We start from the raw sequence: 17,703 nt of genomic DNA, 5'->3' as shown, positions 1-17,703 counted from the left end.
GACCTCATTTCCATGTGCTCAGAGCCTTGAAGGCTCTGAGCACATGGAGGCTCACATGGAGGCTTGAAGGCTCAGTTCTGATGACCTCAACTCCGTACAGCTGGGAAATCAACTCCGTACAGCTGGGAAATCACTGCTTAGGTGAAAGCTTTCCCAGGACACGGAGATGAGGTCATGCAGGTGTGAGGCTGCACGCCTCCTCTTGGCTCCTGTAGTGAGCATGGCTGCTATCGTAAGAAGGTTTGGGCTGCTGTTTTAGTTCTAGGAAAGGGCTGGAACTGAAGGATCGGCCATACCATGGCTTCACAGTCACCCAGCCAAGCAAAGATGAGCAGCAGCCCCCCACCAGAAGTTTCTGGCAGGATCCCTGCTTCTCTGGCTCAGTGCAGATTCAGAAGTGCAGTGTAGGGCTGCATTACAGAACACCGGAACATGAGCATGCTGCCGAAAATGGAGGGAGGAGCAGCCCAGAGTCACCACAACCAGTAAGAATGAATAATTTTCGGGGGAAGACAGATTTTGTGAGGAGGAGGTGGGGATTCTGCAAGGAGTGAGAGAAAGTGGAGGGGGGAAGGAGATTTTTGAAAGAAGGGAGACAATGAAAGAGTGGAAGGAGAGTGGCAGAACAGGGGGGAAGTGCTGGGGAGTGAGTAAATCGATCAGGATAACCTGAAAAATCATGTGAGGGGCAGATACTGTATATAGGCAGACAGGGAGGGATTGGGACAGTGGAAGGTTTCTGTTTACCACAATAAATTCCGTTCCCTGTACGTACCTGGATCAATCCTGACTGCTGAGTTTTGCCTCCCTTCCAGCAGATAGAGACAGAGAAAAACTTCAAGAGAGCCCTCTGCGTCTCTTCAGTATTTCTCTGTCTCCAGCAGATGGAGGTGGTGCAGAATCTGCGGTCCTGAAGTGCTCTTGAAGTTCAAAAAAATAAAAAATATAGTTAGCCTGTTTGCAGGATAGGATCAAGCAGGACAACAAGAACTTTCCTACAGCGAGACGACTAGTGGTGCTGTTCCTCCCAGGGGGTCAGCAGGTCCTGGTGGGACCATCCCCCTTGGTTGTAGGTGTCTCCGGAGTTGGGGTTGGATACCCTGCCTGCTCCTCCCCGGCGCACCAGCTCCAGAGAAGGAATCCCTCTAGGTGAGTGACCTTTAAAAAAAAAAAAAAAAAAAAAAAAGGTCTGACAAGCCTTGCGGCTTTTGTCAGCAAGCTTGGCGGCAGTATTTTTTTCTCTGCCTGTCACACCTTCGGCTCTCCGGCTCTGCTTGCTCCTTTGGGGCTTGTTCTCCCCCGTTCCCACGCGCCTGCACACTTTCTCCTTAGCAGACATGCGGCATGTGTCTCGGTGCGCGGCCTGTGGGGAGCCCGCTTCGCGGCTGTCCCGTGCAGGCCTCTGTTCCCGGTGTCTCCCTGGCGGGGAGGGAACATCAGAGGCAGCGGAAAGGTCTGTGTCTAAGTCCCGTGGCATGGGCAAAGAGCCAAAGATGCAGGTGCATCAGGACGGACAGAGATCGAGGACAATTGATGATGCTGGAACAAGGATGAGACAGGCACTTGGAGGCTTGAACGAGACATAGGCACTTGGAGACTCAGGCAGGCACTGGCAAACAGCCAAAGATGCAGGGGGATCAGGCTGACCCGTTCCCGCTGAGCGTGGAAATGGTGGCCATTTTGGATTCCTTTGCTGCCATGTCTGCTCAAGCGGCAGGGGGAGGGGATCTCCCGCCACAGCTTTCCCCCCAGGACTCGTTTCAGGATTCCCCCGAGGGTGACCCTGTTCTCCCTGTTGGGGACTCCAGGGCCCAACCTGCTTTTACCACAGACTTTATGCTGCTGATGCATAAAGCCTGTTTAGCGAGCAGGTCACAGACAGGCGAGACAGGAGCAATCGGATTGTTACATGATCTGCCTCCCCGGAAGGTCCCCAGGCGGTCGGAGCCACAGGGGGCTGTTAGGATTCGAAAGATCCATGGTCCCTCACCTCATGGGGACCAAGGGGGCTCAGACCTGTGGGGGCATCCTGGCCCTGTCTCCCCCCAGCCTCCTACTCCCCTCACTGGGGTGGATCAGGACGAAGAACCGGAGAGGCCCGTTCCGGTGGAGGGTGATGACCCGAGGGTGGTTCGTTTATTTCGGAGAGGTGAACTTGACCTGGTAATCTCGCATGTCCTTGAAGAGTTGGGAATCATGCTCCCTCAGGATATTCCGGGCCCGACACAGTGGATCCGGTTCTGGACGGATTGCGTGGTCCAGCTAGGACTTTCCCTTTTCATTCTATGTTACAACAGCTTATGACCTGGGAGTGGAACACTCTGGAGTTGGGTCTGCGTGTGGGGCGAGCTATGGACAAGCTTTATCCGCTGCCTGAGGAATCCTTGGAGATGTTAAAGGTTCCTAAGGTGGATGTTTTGGTGTCTGCTGTGACCAAGAGGACAACTATTCCCGTGGCAGAAGCGGCAGCCCTTAAGGATCTCCAGGACAGGAAGCTCGAGGTCTACCTCAAAAGAATCTTTGAGGTGTCGGCAATCGGAGTGAGGGCTGTTGTCTGTAGCAGTCTCATGCAGCAAGCAGCCTGAGGTGGGTTCAGCAACTCCTCAGTGCTAGAGAACTTTCTTCTTGGGAGTCGGAGCAGGCGGAGCACTTGAAAGCGGCAGTGCCGTATGGTGCAGATGCCTTGTATGACCTTCTCCATACCTCCTCTAGGACTATGATGTCCGCAGTTGTGGCCCGCAGGCTCTTGTGGCTACGTAACTGGTCGGCAGATGTTTCCTCTAAGTCTCAGCTGGGGTGCTCCCCTTTAAGGGAAAATTCCTGTTTGGGGATGATTTGGAACAGCTGATAAGGTCTTTAGGGGAGAATAAGGTGCATAAGCTTCCCGAGGATAAGCCTAGAGGAACTAGAAGTTTCCTTCCTCCCTGTTCTCACCTTTGGGGGTCAGAGGCATTTTCATCAAAGCAGGGCGCCTCCCCAGGGGCATTGAAAAACATCAGGGAGATCTCATTCCTGGTCCTACTCCTTTCGAGGGCGCAGACCAGGCCACAACGGAGTTAACCAAGGTTCTTCTGGACCCAAATCCTCTCAATGAGATAAGGCCGATCCATTCCTCAATTCCGATTATCAGAGGATGGCTGTCCCTTTTTTATGAGGAATGGGTCAAGATAAAGTCGGACCAGTGGGTTCTAAACATTATAGAACACTGTTACGCATTAGACTTTGCTCGGCTTCTTCAGGACCTATTTCTGATCTCTCCCTGTGGACCATCAGCAAAGAAGCAGATTGTTTCTTCAACCCTAATCAGGCTTTAAGATCTGGGGGCCATAGTGCCGGTTCCCTCGGAGGAACACAGGATCAGGCGTTACTCCATTTATTTTGTGGTGCCCAAGAAGGAGGGCACTTTCTGTCCGATTCTAGACTTCAAACAGGTGAACAAGGCTCTAAAAGTACCTCATTTTTAGATGGAAACTCTGCGTTCGGTCATTGCAGTGGTGCGCAGGGGCGAGTTCTTGGCTTCGCTGGATCTTATGGAAGCATATCTGCATATCGGAATCCACAAAGATCATCAGAGATATCTCCGATTCATGGTCCTCGGGAGGCATTTTCAGTTTCGAGCCCTACCATTTGGATTGGCGACAGTCCCCACACTTTCACCAAGGTAATGGTGGTGGTAGTGGCAGCTCTCAGGAGAGCGGGAGTGCTGATTCATCCATACCTAGACGACTGGCTCATTCGAGCAAAATCGGAGGACCTCTGCAGGCTGGCGATACACAAGGTCTTACACTGCCTGTGCTCCCTTGGCTGGGTCATCAGTCAAGCAAAGAGCCATCTCAATCCCTCACAGTTTCTGGACTATTTGGGAACGCGATTCGACACTTGGGTTGGCAAAGTTTTTCTCACGGAAGACAGGATAACCAAGCTGTCATCTCAAGTTCATCATCTCTTGTTGCTGCAGGTTCCCAGGGCCTGGGATTACTTGCAGGTTCTTGGTTCCATGGCGTCCACTCTGGAATTGGTACCATGGGTGTTTGCTCATATGAAGCCTTTACAGGGAGCTTTGCTTTTCTGCTGGGATACGATGTCGGAGGAGTTCCAGGTTCCCTTACCACTCACAGAGTTCGCCAGGTCCAGTCTTGGTTGGTGACTTGTTCTTGACCACCTGAAGCGAGGGGTAAACCTCGAAGTGCCTCAGTGGGTGATAGTGACCATGGATGCCAACCTGTCTGGTTGGGGAGCCGTGTGCCAGTCTCAGTCGGCCCAGGGCCAGTGGTTGCAGGAGGAAGCGCAATGGTCCACCAATCGCCTGGAAACGAGAGCGATGCGCTTGGCGTTACGCAAATTTCTTCCCCTCATCTGCAATCGGGTGGTGAGCGTATTGTCTGACAATGCGACGACAGTAGCCTATATCAACCGTCAAGGGGGAACCAAGAGTCGCCCAGTAGCCATGGAAGCAGAGAAACGTATGGCCTGGGCAGAACGTCATCTGGATCTGCTGGCAGCCTCTCACATAGTGGGGGTTGACAGTGTACAGGCAGATTTCCTCAGCCATCAACGGCTGGACCCCTGGGAAAGGGAGTTGTCCTGGGACGCGATGATGCTCATCTCTCGCCGTTGGGGCACTCCTCATTTGGACTTGATGGCGACTCAAAAGAATGCAAAGGCGCCATGCTTCTTCAGTCGTAGAAGGAAACATGGGATGGAAGACGTAGATGCACTAGTGCTTCCTTGGCCCCGTGACATTCTGCTCTGTGTTTCCTCCATGGCCTCTGGTGGGCAAAATTCTGAGGAATAGAAGCTCATCCAGGGACGGTCATCCTAGTAGCTCCGGAGTGGCCTCAAAGACCATGGTTTGCGGACCTAGTTAACCTGGCTTTGGACAGTCCTCTGCGCCTAAGTCATCTGTCAAACCTGTTACGTCAGGATCCAGTATTTTTCGATCAGGCGGATTGCTTTTGTCTAGCAGCCTGGCTTACGAAAGGAGACAATTGAGGAAGAAAGGTTATCCCAAGGACGTCATATCTACTCTTTTGCAGGCGCAAAAGACCTCAATTTCTCTTACTTATGTCAGGGTCTGGAAGGTCTTCGACTCTTGGTGTATGAATAAGGTGTCCTTCCTAGTCAGACCTCGGTGGCACAGATCCTTGCCTTTCTACAGAAAGGTCTCAGCAAGGGATTATCCATTAGTTCCCTCTGGGTACAAGCAGCAGCCTTGGGAGGTCTTAGAGGCAAGATCGAGGGTACATCTATGGCGGCACACCCTGATGTGGTCCGTTTTCTGAGAGGGGCGAAGCACTTGAACCCTCCAGTTCATCCCATCTGTCCTTCATGGAGTCTTAATTTGGTACTTCGGGTGTTATGTGATCCTCCTTTTGAGCCCCTCAAGAAGGCCACCTTGAAGGATTTAACCCTCAAGACAGTGTTTTTGGTGGCTATCGGTTCTGCTAAGAGGGTCTCTGAGATCCAGGCCCTGTCCTGAAGGGAGCCCTTACTGCGATTTTCTGATGCCAGGGTCTCAGTCAGGACGGTTCCAGCTTTTCTTCCCAAGGTGGTTTCTGCCTTCCACTTGAATCAGTTAGTGGACCTTCTGGATTTTCCGGGTTTAGATCGGGATACCCCTCATGCAAGAGAATTGAAGCATTTAGATGTCAAGAGAGGGCTCTTGCATTACCTTGAGGTCACTGATGCTTTTCAGGTTTCCGATCATCTGTTCATTTTGTAGAATGGTGCTAAGAAAGGACATAAGGCGTCCAGAGCTACGTTCACCCATTGGCTGAAGGAGGCTATCGCTTCCACTTATATTTGCTGTGGTTGTTCAGTTCCAGATGGTTTAAAAGCTTATTCAATCCAGTCGCAAGCTGCTTCCTGGGCGGAGAGCCAGTTGGTATCGCCACAAGAAATCTGCAGAGCGGCAACTTGGAAGTCTCTGCACACTTTTGCCAGACACTATCGTTTGGACGTCCAGGCACCAGAGGTCAACCATTTTGGAAGCAGTGTCATTCAAGCAGGACTCTCCAGGTCCCACCCCAGTTAGGGAAGCTTTGGTACATCCCTGCAGTCTGGACTGATCTGGGTACATACAGGGAAAGGAAAATTGGTTCTTACCTGCTAATTTTCGTTCCTGTAGTATCACGGATCAGTCCAGACGCCCGCCCATTGGGGAGGGGTGTGAGTCCGCTCGTTGGTTTTTCTATTCACAGTTTTTTCTGTTGGATATCATAGGTGCTGCAGAAGAGGATTCTTTCTCAGAGGTACATAGTTTGTGCAGTTTCTTCTTGTCCTTGTTTGATTTAACCATTGTTTATACTGGTTATTCTGCTTTGGTAACTTTAATACTGAAGAGACGCAGGAGGCACACCAGTTTTTCTCTGTCTCCATCTGCTGGAAGGGAGGCAAAACCCAGCAGTCTGGACTGAACCGTGGTACTAAAAGAACGAAAATTAGCAGGTAAGAACCAATTTTCCTGTATTCTCCTGGAAACATTTTTTCCACTGATTTTCTCTTGTTTTTGTTCTTGTCAAAATAAACCATGATAAAATCCCAAGAAAAATAAAAAAACAAAAATGAAGGTACCTATTCTTAATTCGAAAGGAATAAATCACAGTCCTTGACTTTCTTATTTCATGATGGAGACTCCTCGCTCAGTGTCAGTAGCAGTTCAGCAGGACAAATTTCTTTCGTCCTTGAACCTTTTGGAAGCTTACTTTCATATTCCTATTTGAGAAGCCAATCAAAGATTTCTCCTCTTCTGTGTCCTAGAATCGCATTTTCGGTTTAGACCACTTCCTTTCAGACTGGCCACAGTGCCGGGTACCTTCACTAAAGTTATCGTGGTGCTAGCGACCTTTTTTAAGGATGTTCAGTTCTGAGGGCTTAGATGCCCTGTTAGAGCCATGGCCAAAAGATGAGTTGATTTATGTTTCTCTTTCCTTGTCTCTAATAGGGATAGAAAAGGTAGGAGCTTGAGTTGTTCTGGTAGCTCCAGACTGATCAAGAAGGCCATTATTTGAGTTGACTTAGAAAATAGCCACTGCTATTACTAGCAATGGTAACATGGAATAGACTTAGTTTTTGGGCACTTGTCAGGTTCTTATTGCCTGGATTGGCCACTGTTGGAAACAGAATGCTGGGCTTGATGGACCCTTGGTCTGACCCAGTATGGCATGTTCTTATGTATGCAGATCTCATAAGGATGCAGATAGATCATCCCCTTTGGTTATCGGGAACTCAGGTCTTTCTGGTTCAAGGTCTGATTATCAAGGAAGATCCATTTCTGTGCTATCTTATGGCCTGGAACTTGCGAGGATGTGCCTTTGAAAGAAGAGTTAGTCCTCCTCAGTTGAAGGCCCGAAAGAGTTCTACCTCTTTAGCTTACATTTGATTTGGCCTCTATCCAAGACTTTTTGGAGGGAATGCTCTCCTTTCAGCAGATATCCTTAGCATCTTAGCCTTTCCTCAGTGAGGTTTGGATAAAGGCTTGGCTTTTAATTTTCTAAAGATCCAGGTGTAAGCAATCACCTGTTTCAGAGGTAGAATGTAGGGTGTCTCAGTCATCTCCCATCCAGATGTTGTTAGGTTCCTTAGAGGTGTAAAGAGACTGTGTCCCCCTTTTAGATCACTGAGTCCCCCGTGGGACCTCAATTTGATTCTTAAAGTTTTTATTGCTTCTCCTTTTTATCCACTCAAGAATGCTTCAGTCGAGAACCTTACTCTCAAAACAGTCTTCTTACTGCTAGGTGTATTTCTGAGCTTCAGCCCTTGTTCTAAAGGAATCCCTTCCTCAGTTTTTCAGTGGATTCAGTTACCAATAAGCCAGTTCATTCTTTCCTGCCAAAAGTTTTCTCATCCTTTCATTTAAATTAGTCTGTCTCCCTTCCAGCATTTTCCAGTGAGAAATGTCAGGGCAAAAACAAGTCTATGAAGCTTTTAGATGTCCAGAGTGACCTGGCCTGCTTAATTAAGTACTTGGAAGTATGTAATTTATTTTTCCCTGTACGTACTTGGATCAGTCCAGACTGTGAGTTGAGCATCCTTTCCAGCAGGTGGAGACAGACTAAAACTGAAAGGATATCCTATATGAGGACAGAGCCTATCCTGTACCCCCTCAGTATTTGTCTGTATCCAGCAGGTGGATCAGCTCGCCCTTCGGTCTCCTGATTTCGGCTGGATAGCCATTCTTTCTTCTTTTTCTTCTTTCTTGGATCACGCAAGTACTTCTATCTTACTTTTGATTGATTCTTTTTAAAAAAACCAAACAAACACAGTAGTTAGTCCTTTTTTTCTGTTCAGGAGACGGTATAAGCGGAAAGGTCTGTGTCTAAGTCCCGTGGCATGGGCAAAGAGCCAAAGATGCAGGTGCATCAGGACGGACAGAGATCGAGGACAATTGATGATGCTGGAACAAGGATGAGACAGGCACTTGGAGGCTTGAACGAGACATAGGCACTTGGAGACTCAGGCAGGCACTGGCAAACAGCCAAAGATGCAGGGGGATCAGGCTGACCCGTTCCCGCTGAGTGTGGGAATGGTGGCCATTTTGGATTCCTTTGCTGCCATGTCTGCTCAAGCGGCAGGGGGAGGGGATCTCCCGCCACAGCTTTCCCCCCAGGACTCGTTTCAGGATTCCCCCGAGGGTGACCCTGTTCTCCCTGTTGGGGACTCCAGGGCCCAACCTGCTTTTACCACAGAGTCCTGGCTCTTGCCGGACTCAGGGGGGCTTTGCCCCTTGTGCGGAGCATAGCCTGAGTCCGTGGTGCTTCCTGGTGTGGGGACCGAGTCTGATGGTCCAGTTCTCGTCTCCCCCCCCCCCCCTCTGGTTGCCTTGAGGGGCTTTGGACCCCGCTGCTGTGCTCAGTCTCTGGAAAAAAAAACCCCAAAAAAACAAAAATAATAATAAAAGAATTAATTAAAGGTTTAAAGTTTATACTTTACCCTTTTCTTTGCAGCAGTAGAACCCTTTTCTCTTCCTTGGGTTTCTCAGGGGATCAAACTGGCAGCCAGAGAGGCAGGAGTCAGCAGGTTTCCCCCCTGCTTCTCTCCGGCCCTGCAGGCTGTCACTCAAAGCTTTTTTTCTCTCTCTCTCAGCTTTTTTTCTTCAGAGTGGCTCTATGCCGCGGCAGGCAGCCAGCCTCTCCTGTGGGCTCCCCTCCTCACAATTTTCACGGGAGGGGCTTTACTCTGCCTGCCTGCCTGGTGGGGAAGGGCCCTCCTCGGCAGGACAGGCAAATTTAGCCCGGGGATCGCGTCCCCAGAGCATGGCCAGGCCACCGTTCCCGGGTCGGCAAAGCCCGGGAATGGTGGCCATCTTGGATTTTTCAGCAGCTCCATTTTCGGAGCTGCCTGGGGCTGGGGGGGGGCTGATTTTTTCTGATTCTTCCCCCGATTTGAGCCCCGCGGCCCCCAGGATGGGATCCCTGACACCCCCCCCCCCCCCCCCCCGGGAAATCCAGGACCCATTTTTTCAGCTGAATTTGTTCTCCTCCTGCATAAATCTTACTTAGCCAGCCTGCAAGAGGAGGAGGAAGGTCCCCCCCCCTGACCCACCCCCTCGGCAGAAATTCCCCGCTCCGCGCCCTGGACTGGTGGTCCGGCTGCGGAGCCCCAGGGGTCACTTAGGGTTCGGGTGATCCTGGGAGTACCCCCCCTCCCTGACCCCTGGTGGACCCGGTACTCTCGGATCCTGCCGCCATTCTGGATGCAGAGGGTACCCTTCCCCTCCTGGAGGGAGACGATCCGAGAGTTCTCCGTATGTTCCGCAGGGAGGAATTGGAGCCCCTCATCCCCTTTGTCCTCCAAGAATTGGGGTTGGAGGGGCCCCCCGCGGATACCCTTACAGCCTCTTTGCCTAAAAATATGGACCCGGTCCTGGAGGGACTCAGGGCTCCGACGAGTGCTTCCCCTTTTCATCCCATGCACAAGCTCTTACTCCTGCGAGAATGGGAAGCTCCCGAGGCAGCACTCCGGGTGGGGCGTGTCATGGACTAACTCTACCCCCTCCCAGAGGAATGTTTGGAAATCCTGAAAAATCCCTCCATGGACTCTTCCGTCTCTGTGGTCACCAAGCACACCACGATCCCGGTGGAGGGATCGACTGCTCTGAAGGATGGACAGGATCGTAAGCTCGAGGCACACATGAAACGCATCTTTGAAGTCCTGGCTCTAGGGGTCCGGGCGACTATCTGCAGCAGTCTCATGCTGTGGGCAGGTCTCAGGTGGGTTCAACAGTTACTCTGCACCCAAGATCTCCCATCGGCAGAGGCGGAGCAGGCTGAGCGTCTTGGAAGCCATCATCGCTTATGGGGCGGCTGTGCTCTATGACCTCCTTTGCGTTCAGGCGAAGGCGATGGCCTCGGCGGTGTTCGCCTGACGACTCCTCTGGCTACGCAATTGGTCGGCCGACCCATCCTCCAAAGCCCGGTTAGGCATGTTGCCTTTCAAAGGTAAGCTGCTATTTGGTGAGGACCTTGAGTAGCTTATGGATTCTTTAGGGGAAAATGAAGTCCATAAGCTCCCGGAGGACCGTCCCAAACCATCCCGCTCCTTCACACCCTCTCGTCCTCGTTCCGGGGTCAGAGACGGTATACCCCACGTGGATGGGGTGGCTCCTCGAGGGGTTATTCTTCTCGGTTTCAGTTTTGGTAACAGCCTTTTCATGGGCGGCGGCCCTTTCGCGAGGGCCAGCCCGCGCGCTCCACCCCCAAGCCTACCACACAATGAAGTTCAGTTGACTAATTCCTCGGTCCCCTTTCTGGGCGGCCGCCTCTCCCTTTTTTTCGAGGAATGGGTCAAAATCACGTCGGACCAGTGGGTCCTCGACATTATCAGAGACGGGTACACCTTTGAACTTGTCTGCAACCTGCCGGATCTTTTTCTGTTCTCCCCATGCAGGCGTTCCAAGAGGGAGGTGGTGGAGTAATCTCTTGCCAGGCTGCTGAGTCTGGGAGCAGTGGTCCCGGTTACAGAGAAGGAGCTCGGCGCAGGCCAGTCTTCTATCTACTTCGTGGTCCCCAAGGAGGATGTATCCTTTCGCCCGATCTTAGACCTCAAAAGGGTCAACCGGGCCCTCAAGATCCCACTTTTCCGCATGGAAACCTTGTGAGCGGTCATCGCGGCGGATCGCCCAGGAGAGTTCCTCGCCTCGCTCGATCTGACAGAGGCGTACTTCCATATTCCGATTCACCGCGATTACCAGAAGTATCTTCGCTTCCACATCCTCATCCGGGACTTTCAGTTTCAGGCACTCCCCTTTGGCCTTGCGACCGCACCTCGTACCTTTACCAAGGTCTTGGTGGTGGTGGCGGCGGCCCTTCACCTGGAAGGCATTCTTGTTCACCCCTACCTGGACGACTGGCTCGTCAGAGCCAAGTCGGAGGCTCTTTGCCGACAAGCGGTGGATCGCGTGTTAGCCCTCCTCTCGTCTCTCGGGTGGATAGTGAATTTCTCCAAGAGCAACCTTCAGCCCTCCCAGGAGTTAGAGTTCCTGGGAGCCCACTTCAAAACCCGAGTGGGCAAGCTCGGTGCGGGCTCTCAAGCTTATCGACCAGATTCAGAATCTGATTTCGTTGCCTCTCCCAATGGCCTGGGACTGCTTGCAGGTCTTGGGATCCATGGCTTCCACCATGGACCTAGTCTCCTGGGCCTTTGCTCATATGCGACCGTTACAGAAGGCTTTGCTATCCCGCTGGCAGCCGGTGTCGGAACAGTTTCACATAGTCCTCTGTGGCTAGGCCACCTTCCTCGGCTTCTTCAGCAGGGGCCCGTATTTCTTGACCAGGCCGATCGCTTCTGTCTAGCGGCTTGGCTTTTGAACGGCGACACCTAAGGCGTAAGGGCTATAAGGAGGAGGTCACTTCCACCTTTAGTCGACTTCTCTGGCTTACGTGCATATCTGGAATGTTACGGGGCTCCTCCCCGGGCTCGTTGGTTCTTTCTTTCCTCCAGAAGGGTCTTTCCAAGGGCCCTTCCTTCAGTTCTCTGCGTGTGCAAGTCTCCGCTCTCGGCTCCCTCCTGGGTCAGGTAGAAGGTCATTCCTTAGCGGGCCACCCGGACGTGTTTCGATTCTTGAAGGGCGTCAAACACCTCTGTCCACCTTCTTGCACCACTTGCCCATTGTGGAGTCTTAACCTGGTTCTTCGGGCCCTCTGTGCTGCTCCGTTCGAACCCCTCCGTCGCGCTACGTTAAAAGATCTTACTCTCAAGGCCGTCTTTCTGCTCTCTATCTCCTCCACTCGATGGATCTCAGAGATCCAAGCGTTGTCCTATCGGGAACCCTTTTTGCGCTTTTCCGATTCAGGGGTATCCCTCAAGACGGTCCCTTCTTTTTTGCCAAAGGTTGTTTCCAACTTTCATGTCAACCAGTCGGTAGAACTCCCTGTGTTTTCCCCAGAGGAGATTGCGGGTACGCCTGGGGGCGTAAGCTGGATGTCAAACGAGTTCTACTTCGCTATCCCCAGGTTACCAACAACTTTCGGGTCTCGGACCATCTTTTTGTTCTCTGGAGTGGGCCTAATCGGGGTAAGCCAGCTTCTAAGACCACTATTGCGCGGTGGTTGAAAGAAGCGATCTCGGCCTATCTTTGCCAAGGTTGAGCGGTTCCCGAGGGTCTAAAGGCTCATTCGCTACGTTCGCAGGCTACTTCCTGGGCGGAGAGTCAATTGGTCTCTCTGCAGGAGATTTGCAGGGCCGCCACATGGACATCCTTGCATACTTTTGCTCGACACCATGGTCTGGATGTGCAAGCTCCGGTTTTTGGTTCCTTTGGGCGGCAAGTGCTTCGAGCGGGACTGTCTCGGTCCCACCCAGTTTGGGGAAGCTTTGGCACATCCCACAGTCTGGACTGATCCGGGTACGTACAGGGAAAGGAAAATTAGGACTTACCTGATCATTTTCGTTCCTGTAGTACCACGGATCAGTCCAGACGCCCTTCCCTGTCTGTCTTTCTTTCTGTCCTCTCGAAGCTTGTTTCTTGCAGATTCACAGATTCTAATACTTCATTTTTGTGCAAGAATACTAAGCAATTACACCGGAAGCCTTGGTCGTTTAAATACCAAGTATATGCAAGAGCTGTTTGTCATACCATGTTTTCTACAGTGTTCTACAGTTGCTCCATTGAACTTTATGGTTACTTGCTTGATCCTATTCTGGTTTTGTTATTTTCTGCTTTGACAATGAAGGACTACAGGATAGGCTCTGTCCTCATATAGGATATCCTTTCAGTTTTAGTCTGTCTCTACCTGCTGGAAAGGAGGCTCAACCCACAGTCTGGACTGATCCGTGGTACCACAGGAATGAAAATTAACAGGTAAGAACTAATTTTCCTATTTATTTATAAACATTTGATATTGTACTTTTTGCCAGGATTGGTTTCAAATTCATTTCGCAGATCAGATAGGTTATTTGTGGGGTTTGGAGTTCCATGTAAAGGAGAGGCAGCTTCCAAATCAACATTGACAAGATGAACCAAATAAACCATTGCTTCAGTTTATTTATGGGGTCATCGGGTCCATGAAGTGCTTCAGGCCCATTCTACTAGAGCACAATCTTCTTCCTGAGCAGAATCAATGACAATAGCTCCTGAGGACATTTGCAAAGCGGCCACTTGGTCATTCTTACATTCTTTCTCTAAACATTATCAATTGGATGTGATTGCTAAAGAGATGTTCTTAAAGTGGCCCTGACTTCCTCCCTCCTAAATTGCAGGGCTTTGATACTTTCCACTTGTCTAAACTGGTGTAGTGGGATGAAATGGAAGGAGAAATTGTTACTTCTCCATTTTTTTTCTATGAATCCTGCTACACCAGTCTAGGGAAGTTGGGCCATATACAGAAAAGAATTGGTGCTTTCAATTCAGTATGAAACACATGAGAAGTGTTGCAGAGTGTTTCATATCTTTTGTAAACAGTTTTTCCTCTGGGACTCATTTTGTTTCTTCTTGTCTTTTACCTCTTCCTTTAAGGTGAGGTAGTTTTGCAGGGGATTCTTTTTGAGAGGATTTTAAAGTTTAATGGGCTTAACTGTTGAATTATTTTATGAGATGTTTAAGTGCTTTGAAACAAGAATACTGGCGTTTTCTGGGCTGCACCACACATATGTAGGAATGACCACATCCTGGAGAAGGCTGTGCTTGCTGTCTCCATCTGCTGGCAGGGGAACAAACCATTTGTCTGGACATTTCTCCTTTCTCCCAGAAACTTGTCCAAACCTTTTTAAAACCCAGCTATAATATTAACATTGACCAAGGGGGACCTCCCACACACACATACAGCATGAAAACAACTAATAACGATGGTGCTGCTTTATTTTTCCACTTGGCTAAAAAGGTTGCCGACTCCTAATACAGAGAGAGCTGTTGAGCAATTAGAAGGATGTACTCAATAGACCTCTGGTCTTTTTTTCAACACAGCCAAATATATTCCTCTGTAACCATTCAAGTTCTTGTCAGGCTGCTACAGACTAGATTGAGGAATCCTTTCTCATGCTTCTATAAGTGAATATTCTTTTCTGTTTTCTGCTCTGGTCTGATAGAGGGGCTGTATATCGGAGACTCCAAGACTTCACAACTGCCATTGATGATTACTTGATAGCAATGGAGCTGAGCAAGGACAAGGAAACACGTGCCCAGGCACAGAAGCAGCTTCTACTCACCTACAATGACTTTGCAGTGTACTGTTACAAAAAAGGCTTCTATAAAGAGGGAGTGTTACTACTCAATAAAGCACTTAAAGGGGAGAAACAGGAGGCTGGACTTTACATCAACAGAGGAGGTAATGTCTACCGATAATAAGCGTAAAACATGTGTCTTTCACCAACATTAACAAAGGGGAAAAACATCCTCCCTATTTATTTTACTAAATTTAAAATATTTCTATCCCACATCCTCCAGTGTTTGGGGCAGGCAGGGTACAATTATCCCTCCCACAGCAAGAGAGTAATCCTCACCCTTCCCACCCACTGCCTCACATTAGTTCCTGCTCTATAATTAAAGACATATTTCTGCTTTTATCTTAAAACTTTCCTATTTGTCCAACTGGACCAGTCCAGATGAATGGGTTTTGCTTCTGTACCAGCAAATGGAGGCAGAGAAAAAAAAAGACACTGCTTTGATGTTATCCCTGATAAGCAGAGAGCTTTGTTCTCAGTTTATATTTTTCCTAGGGATTTATCAGTGTCTATTACACAAACAAAAATGGGAGAAACCAGTGGAAAATATAACTCATAATTTTTCCAGATAATTTTGTTTTTGTGATAACAAACACTGATACATTTTCAGGAAAAATAAAAACTGAAAGCAAACGTCCTTTTAGGGAGAGTGCCATCTGCAGTTCCTATTTCTCTGCCTTCAGTAGATGGTAGAGAAGCATTCTTGCAGCTGGAAGTTTACTGGATAAATTGCTCCCAGGAAGTTTGCCTTCCCACCCTGATAAGAGTAGGAATGAGTTGATGGTCCTTTACTGATTGAATCTCAGTAATCAGGGGAGACAGAAAGTCAGTAGTTCCCTCTCTCTCCCCAGAACTCTTTATCCTCCTGTAGCACTCTTGGTCTACACTGTGGAAATGTAGATAACAGTTTGAAGGTCCAGGAGGCAGTAAGAGGATCCTCTTAAGGGAAATAAGCTTTGTGTTGGATGTGTGTCAATTAAAGTTTAAAAAAAAGGAAGAACTCTTGTATGGAAACTGAGCAGGACAGGAAGCCTATCCTGCTTCAGTCTTGACTTGGTAGACTCTTTTTGGGGGGGGGGGGGTGTTGAGGAAAGGAGGTAAGATTTCACTGGGCCATTTTCAGCAGGTAATTTCCCACAGAGCACAGGAAGAGCTGTATAGCCATACAGCAGCCACTCAGCAATGACACTGTGTAAAACCGTGCCAGAGAGATGGAGAGAGAGAAGCTTCCCCCAGAGGAAGCCAAGAGCACGCAGGAGCCCATGGTATCTTCGCGAGTCCACTTCGATGTTTTGATTTTATATTTTACTTTTCAAACACTTAAAAATGGATTACAGTTACTAAAGGTAATTCCCTGTCCTCAGATGGCTCACGATCTAAGTTTGTACTTGAGGTAATGGAGAGTGAAGTAACTTACCCAGGATCACAAGGAGTGGCAGTGGGATTTGAACCCTGGCTGCTATGGTTCACAGCCCACTGCTCTAATCACTAGGCTAGGCTTGCTGGGAGGAATGCTGTAAAGAAGGTTATGAGGACCATCTTTGTTTACAATGCAAGCAGTACTGAAAAGTGGGAGATTTTCTCTGAGCCCCAGTGCTGCCTCCTACAGGAGGGGGTCTTTTGTTCTCTCAGGAAACCAGATTTGCAGCCGTTCATCAGGGAAGGGACCCAGTTGTTAGCAACACCGTTCTACCCAGAGTTTGTGGTGCTGATACACCAAACCTTTTTGATTATGCAAGGTTCCAATCTGTCTAGATCCAGACTGGGTCTTCTAGAATCTCTCTTCCTATGGTGCCCTCCCAGCCTGCGAAGGCCAGGTTGGAGTTTGAGCTGGATTTAGATGTGGCCTCTCTGGTGTCAGGAGCAGATTCCCTTTGATATCTGGGGGCCGAAGAGTTCAATGAGCCAAAGTATAACTCTCTGGAGGAAGGAGAAATCCCCAGTGTGGATGACGATGATCCCAGAGTGGTTTGGTTATTTTGAAAATCATTGAAAACCATAACCAAATACTGGTACATACAAAGACAAAATAAACATCAAGGAGGTTATGAATATTGCAACTGAATCAACCCATACCCAAGCACACAGTAAAATATGTGGTTCTCAAGGCATTTATATAATAAAGCTACAGGCCAAGAAGTACATGACTCTAACCAAAATAAGTAGGGCTTCCAGGTAGCTTCAAACTTCTCAGTTGCTTTATGTTTAAGCACAGTCATTTTCCCCATATAATGAACTTTCCTGAAGTGCTGACAGCATGTATCTCATAGGTATAATAATCTGTAATATTCAAATATTCGGCAAGGATACATCAGGAATGGGGAAACTTAAAAGAAAAATCTTAGGATCCTTAGGAGTGTAAACATGGGTAATGTTTTTGATTAACCTAATGATCATGTCACAGTACTTCTGTACTCCCACAAGATATGAAATAGGGAGTCTACCCCACCACACCGCTGCCGGCAATGTAGCTTGACATCAGGATATATTTTGTGAAGTCACACTGGAGTAAGGTACCACCAAAATAATAATTTATATTTACTTTTGACAAGTAGTGAGGAGACGAGCTTCTCCTCCTCCAACAAAAACAAAGGTATCAAGTATTTTCATTCAGAGACTCTCCTATAGCTGTTGCGTTCGGCCTCGAAAGGCCTTGCATTCTGTTACGATCGGCCTCGAAAGGCCTTGCATTCTGTTGTGAATCGGTGGTTTTCGTGTGCCCATGGGCCTCAGCCCGACCCCGGCCATCCAGGGCCGAACCAAGGGTTGACGGTGGCTCCGCATGGCTGGACACTCTACCCTCTACCAGGCCGGCAAGCTCCCATGGCCAAACATCCGAGGATGTTGGAAGGTGAATGGTCCTTCGACCATTCCGGGCCCTTTCGGACCTGCTGCGAGCAGCATGGAGCAGCAGGCCTGGCCTGAGGTTGAGGGCAGATGGGCCTTGACATGGAAACACTGGAATTGATGCGACGGCATCACATGGCACGAAGACACTTGGCAGAAGACGTGACACCAGGGCTGTGGATACAAGACACTAGGATC

At 49.4% G+C, this 17,703-nt stretch overlaps 1 protein-coding gene across 7 annotated transcripts in view; it reads left to right on the top strand.

Moving 5' to 3' along the window:
* TTC16 (tetratricopeptide repeat domain 16) overlaps nucleotides 1-17,703 on the top strand; it is a 131,220-nt gene that overhangs the window by 83,762 nt on the left and 29,755 nt on the right. For all 7 annotated transcript variants that reach the window (XM_029611039.1, XM_029611038.1, XM_029611040.1 and 4 more), the window contains one exon: nucleotides 14,524-14,762. In XM_029611039.1, coding sequence (XP_029466899.1) covers nucleotides 14,524-14,762 — 239 coding nt within the window. The remainder of the gene's footprint in view (nucleotides 1-14,523; nucleotides 14,763-17,703) is intronic.

The sequence above is a fragment of the Rhinatrema bivittatum genome, chromosome 8 (genome assembly GCF_901001135.1).
Source record: "Rhinatrema bivittatum chromosome 8, aRhiBiv1.1, whole genome shotgun sequence".
NCBI lineage: Eukaryota > Metazoa > Chordata > Amphibia > Gymnophiona > Rhinatrematidae > Rhinatrema > Rhinatrema bivittatum.
Note: the sequence above shows the minus strand (reverse complement) of the source record. Positions and strands in the feature narration are given on the sequence as shown.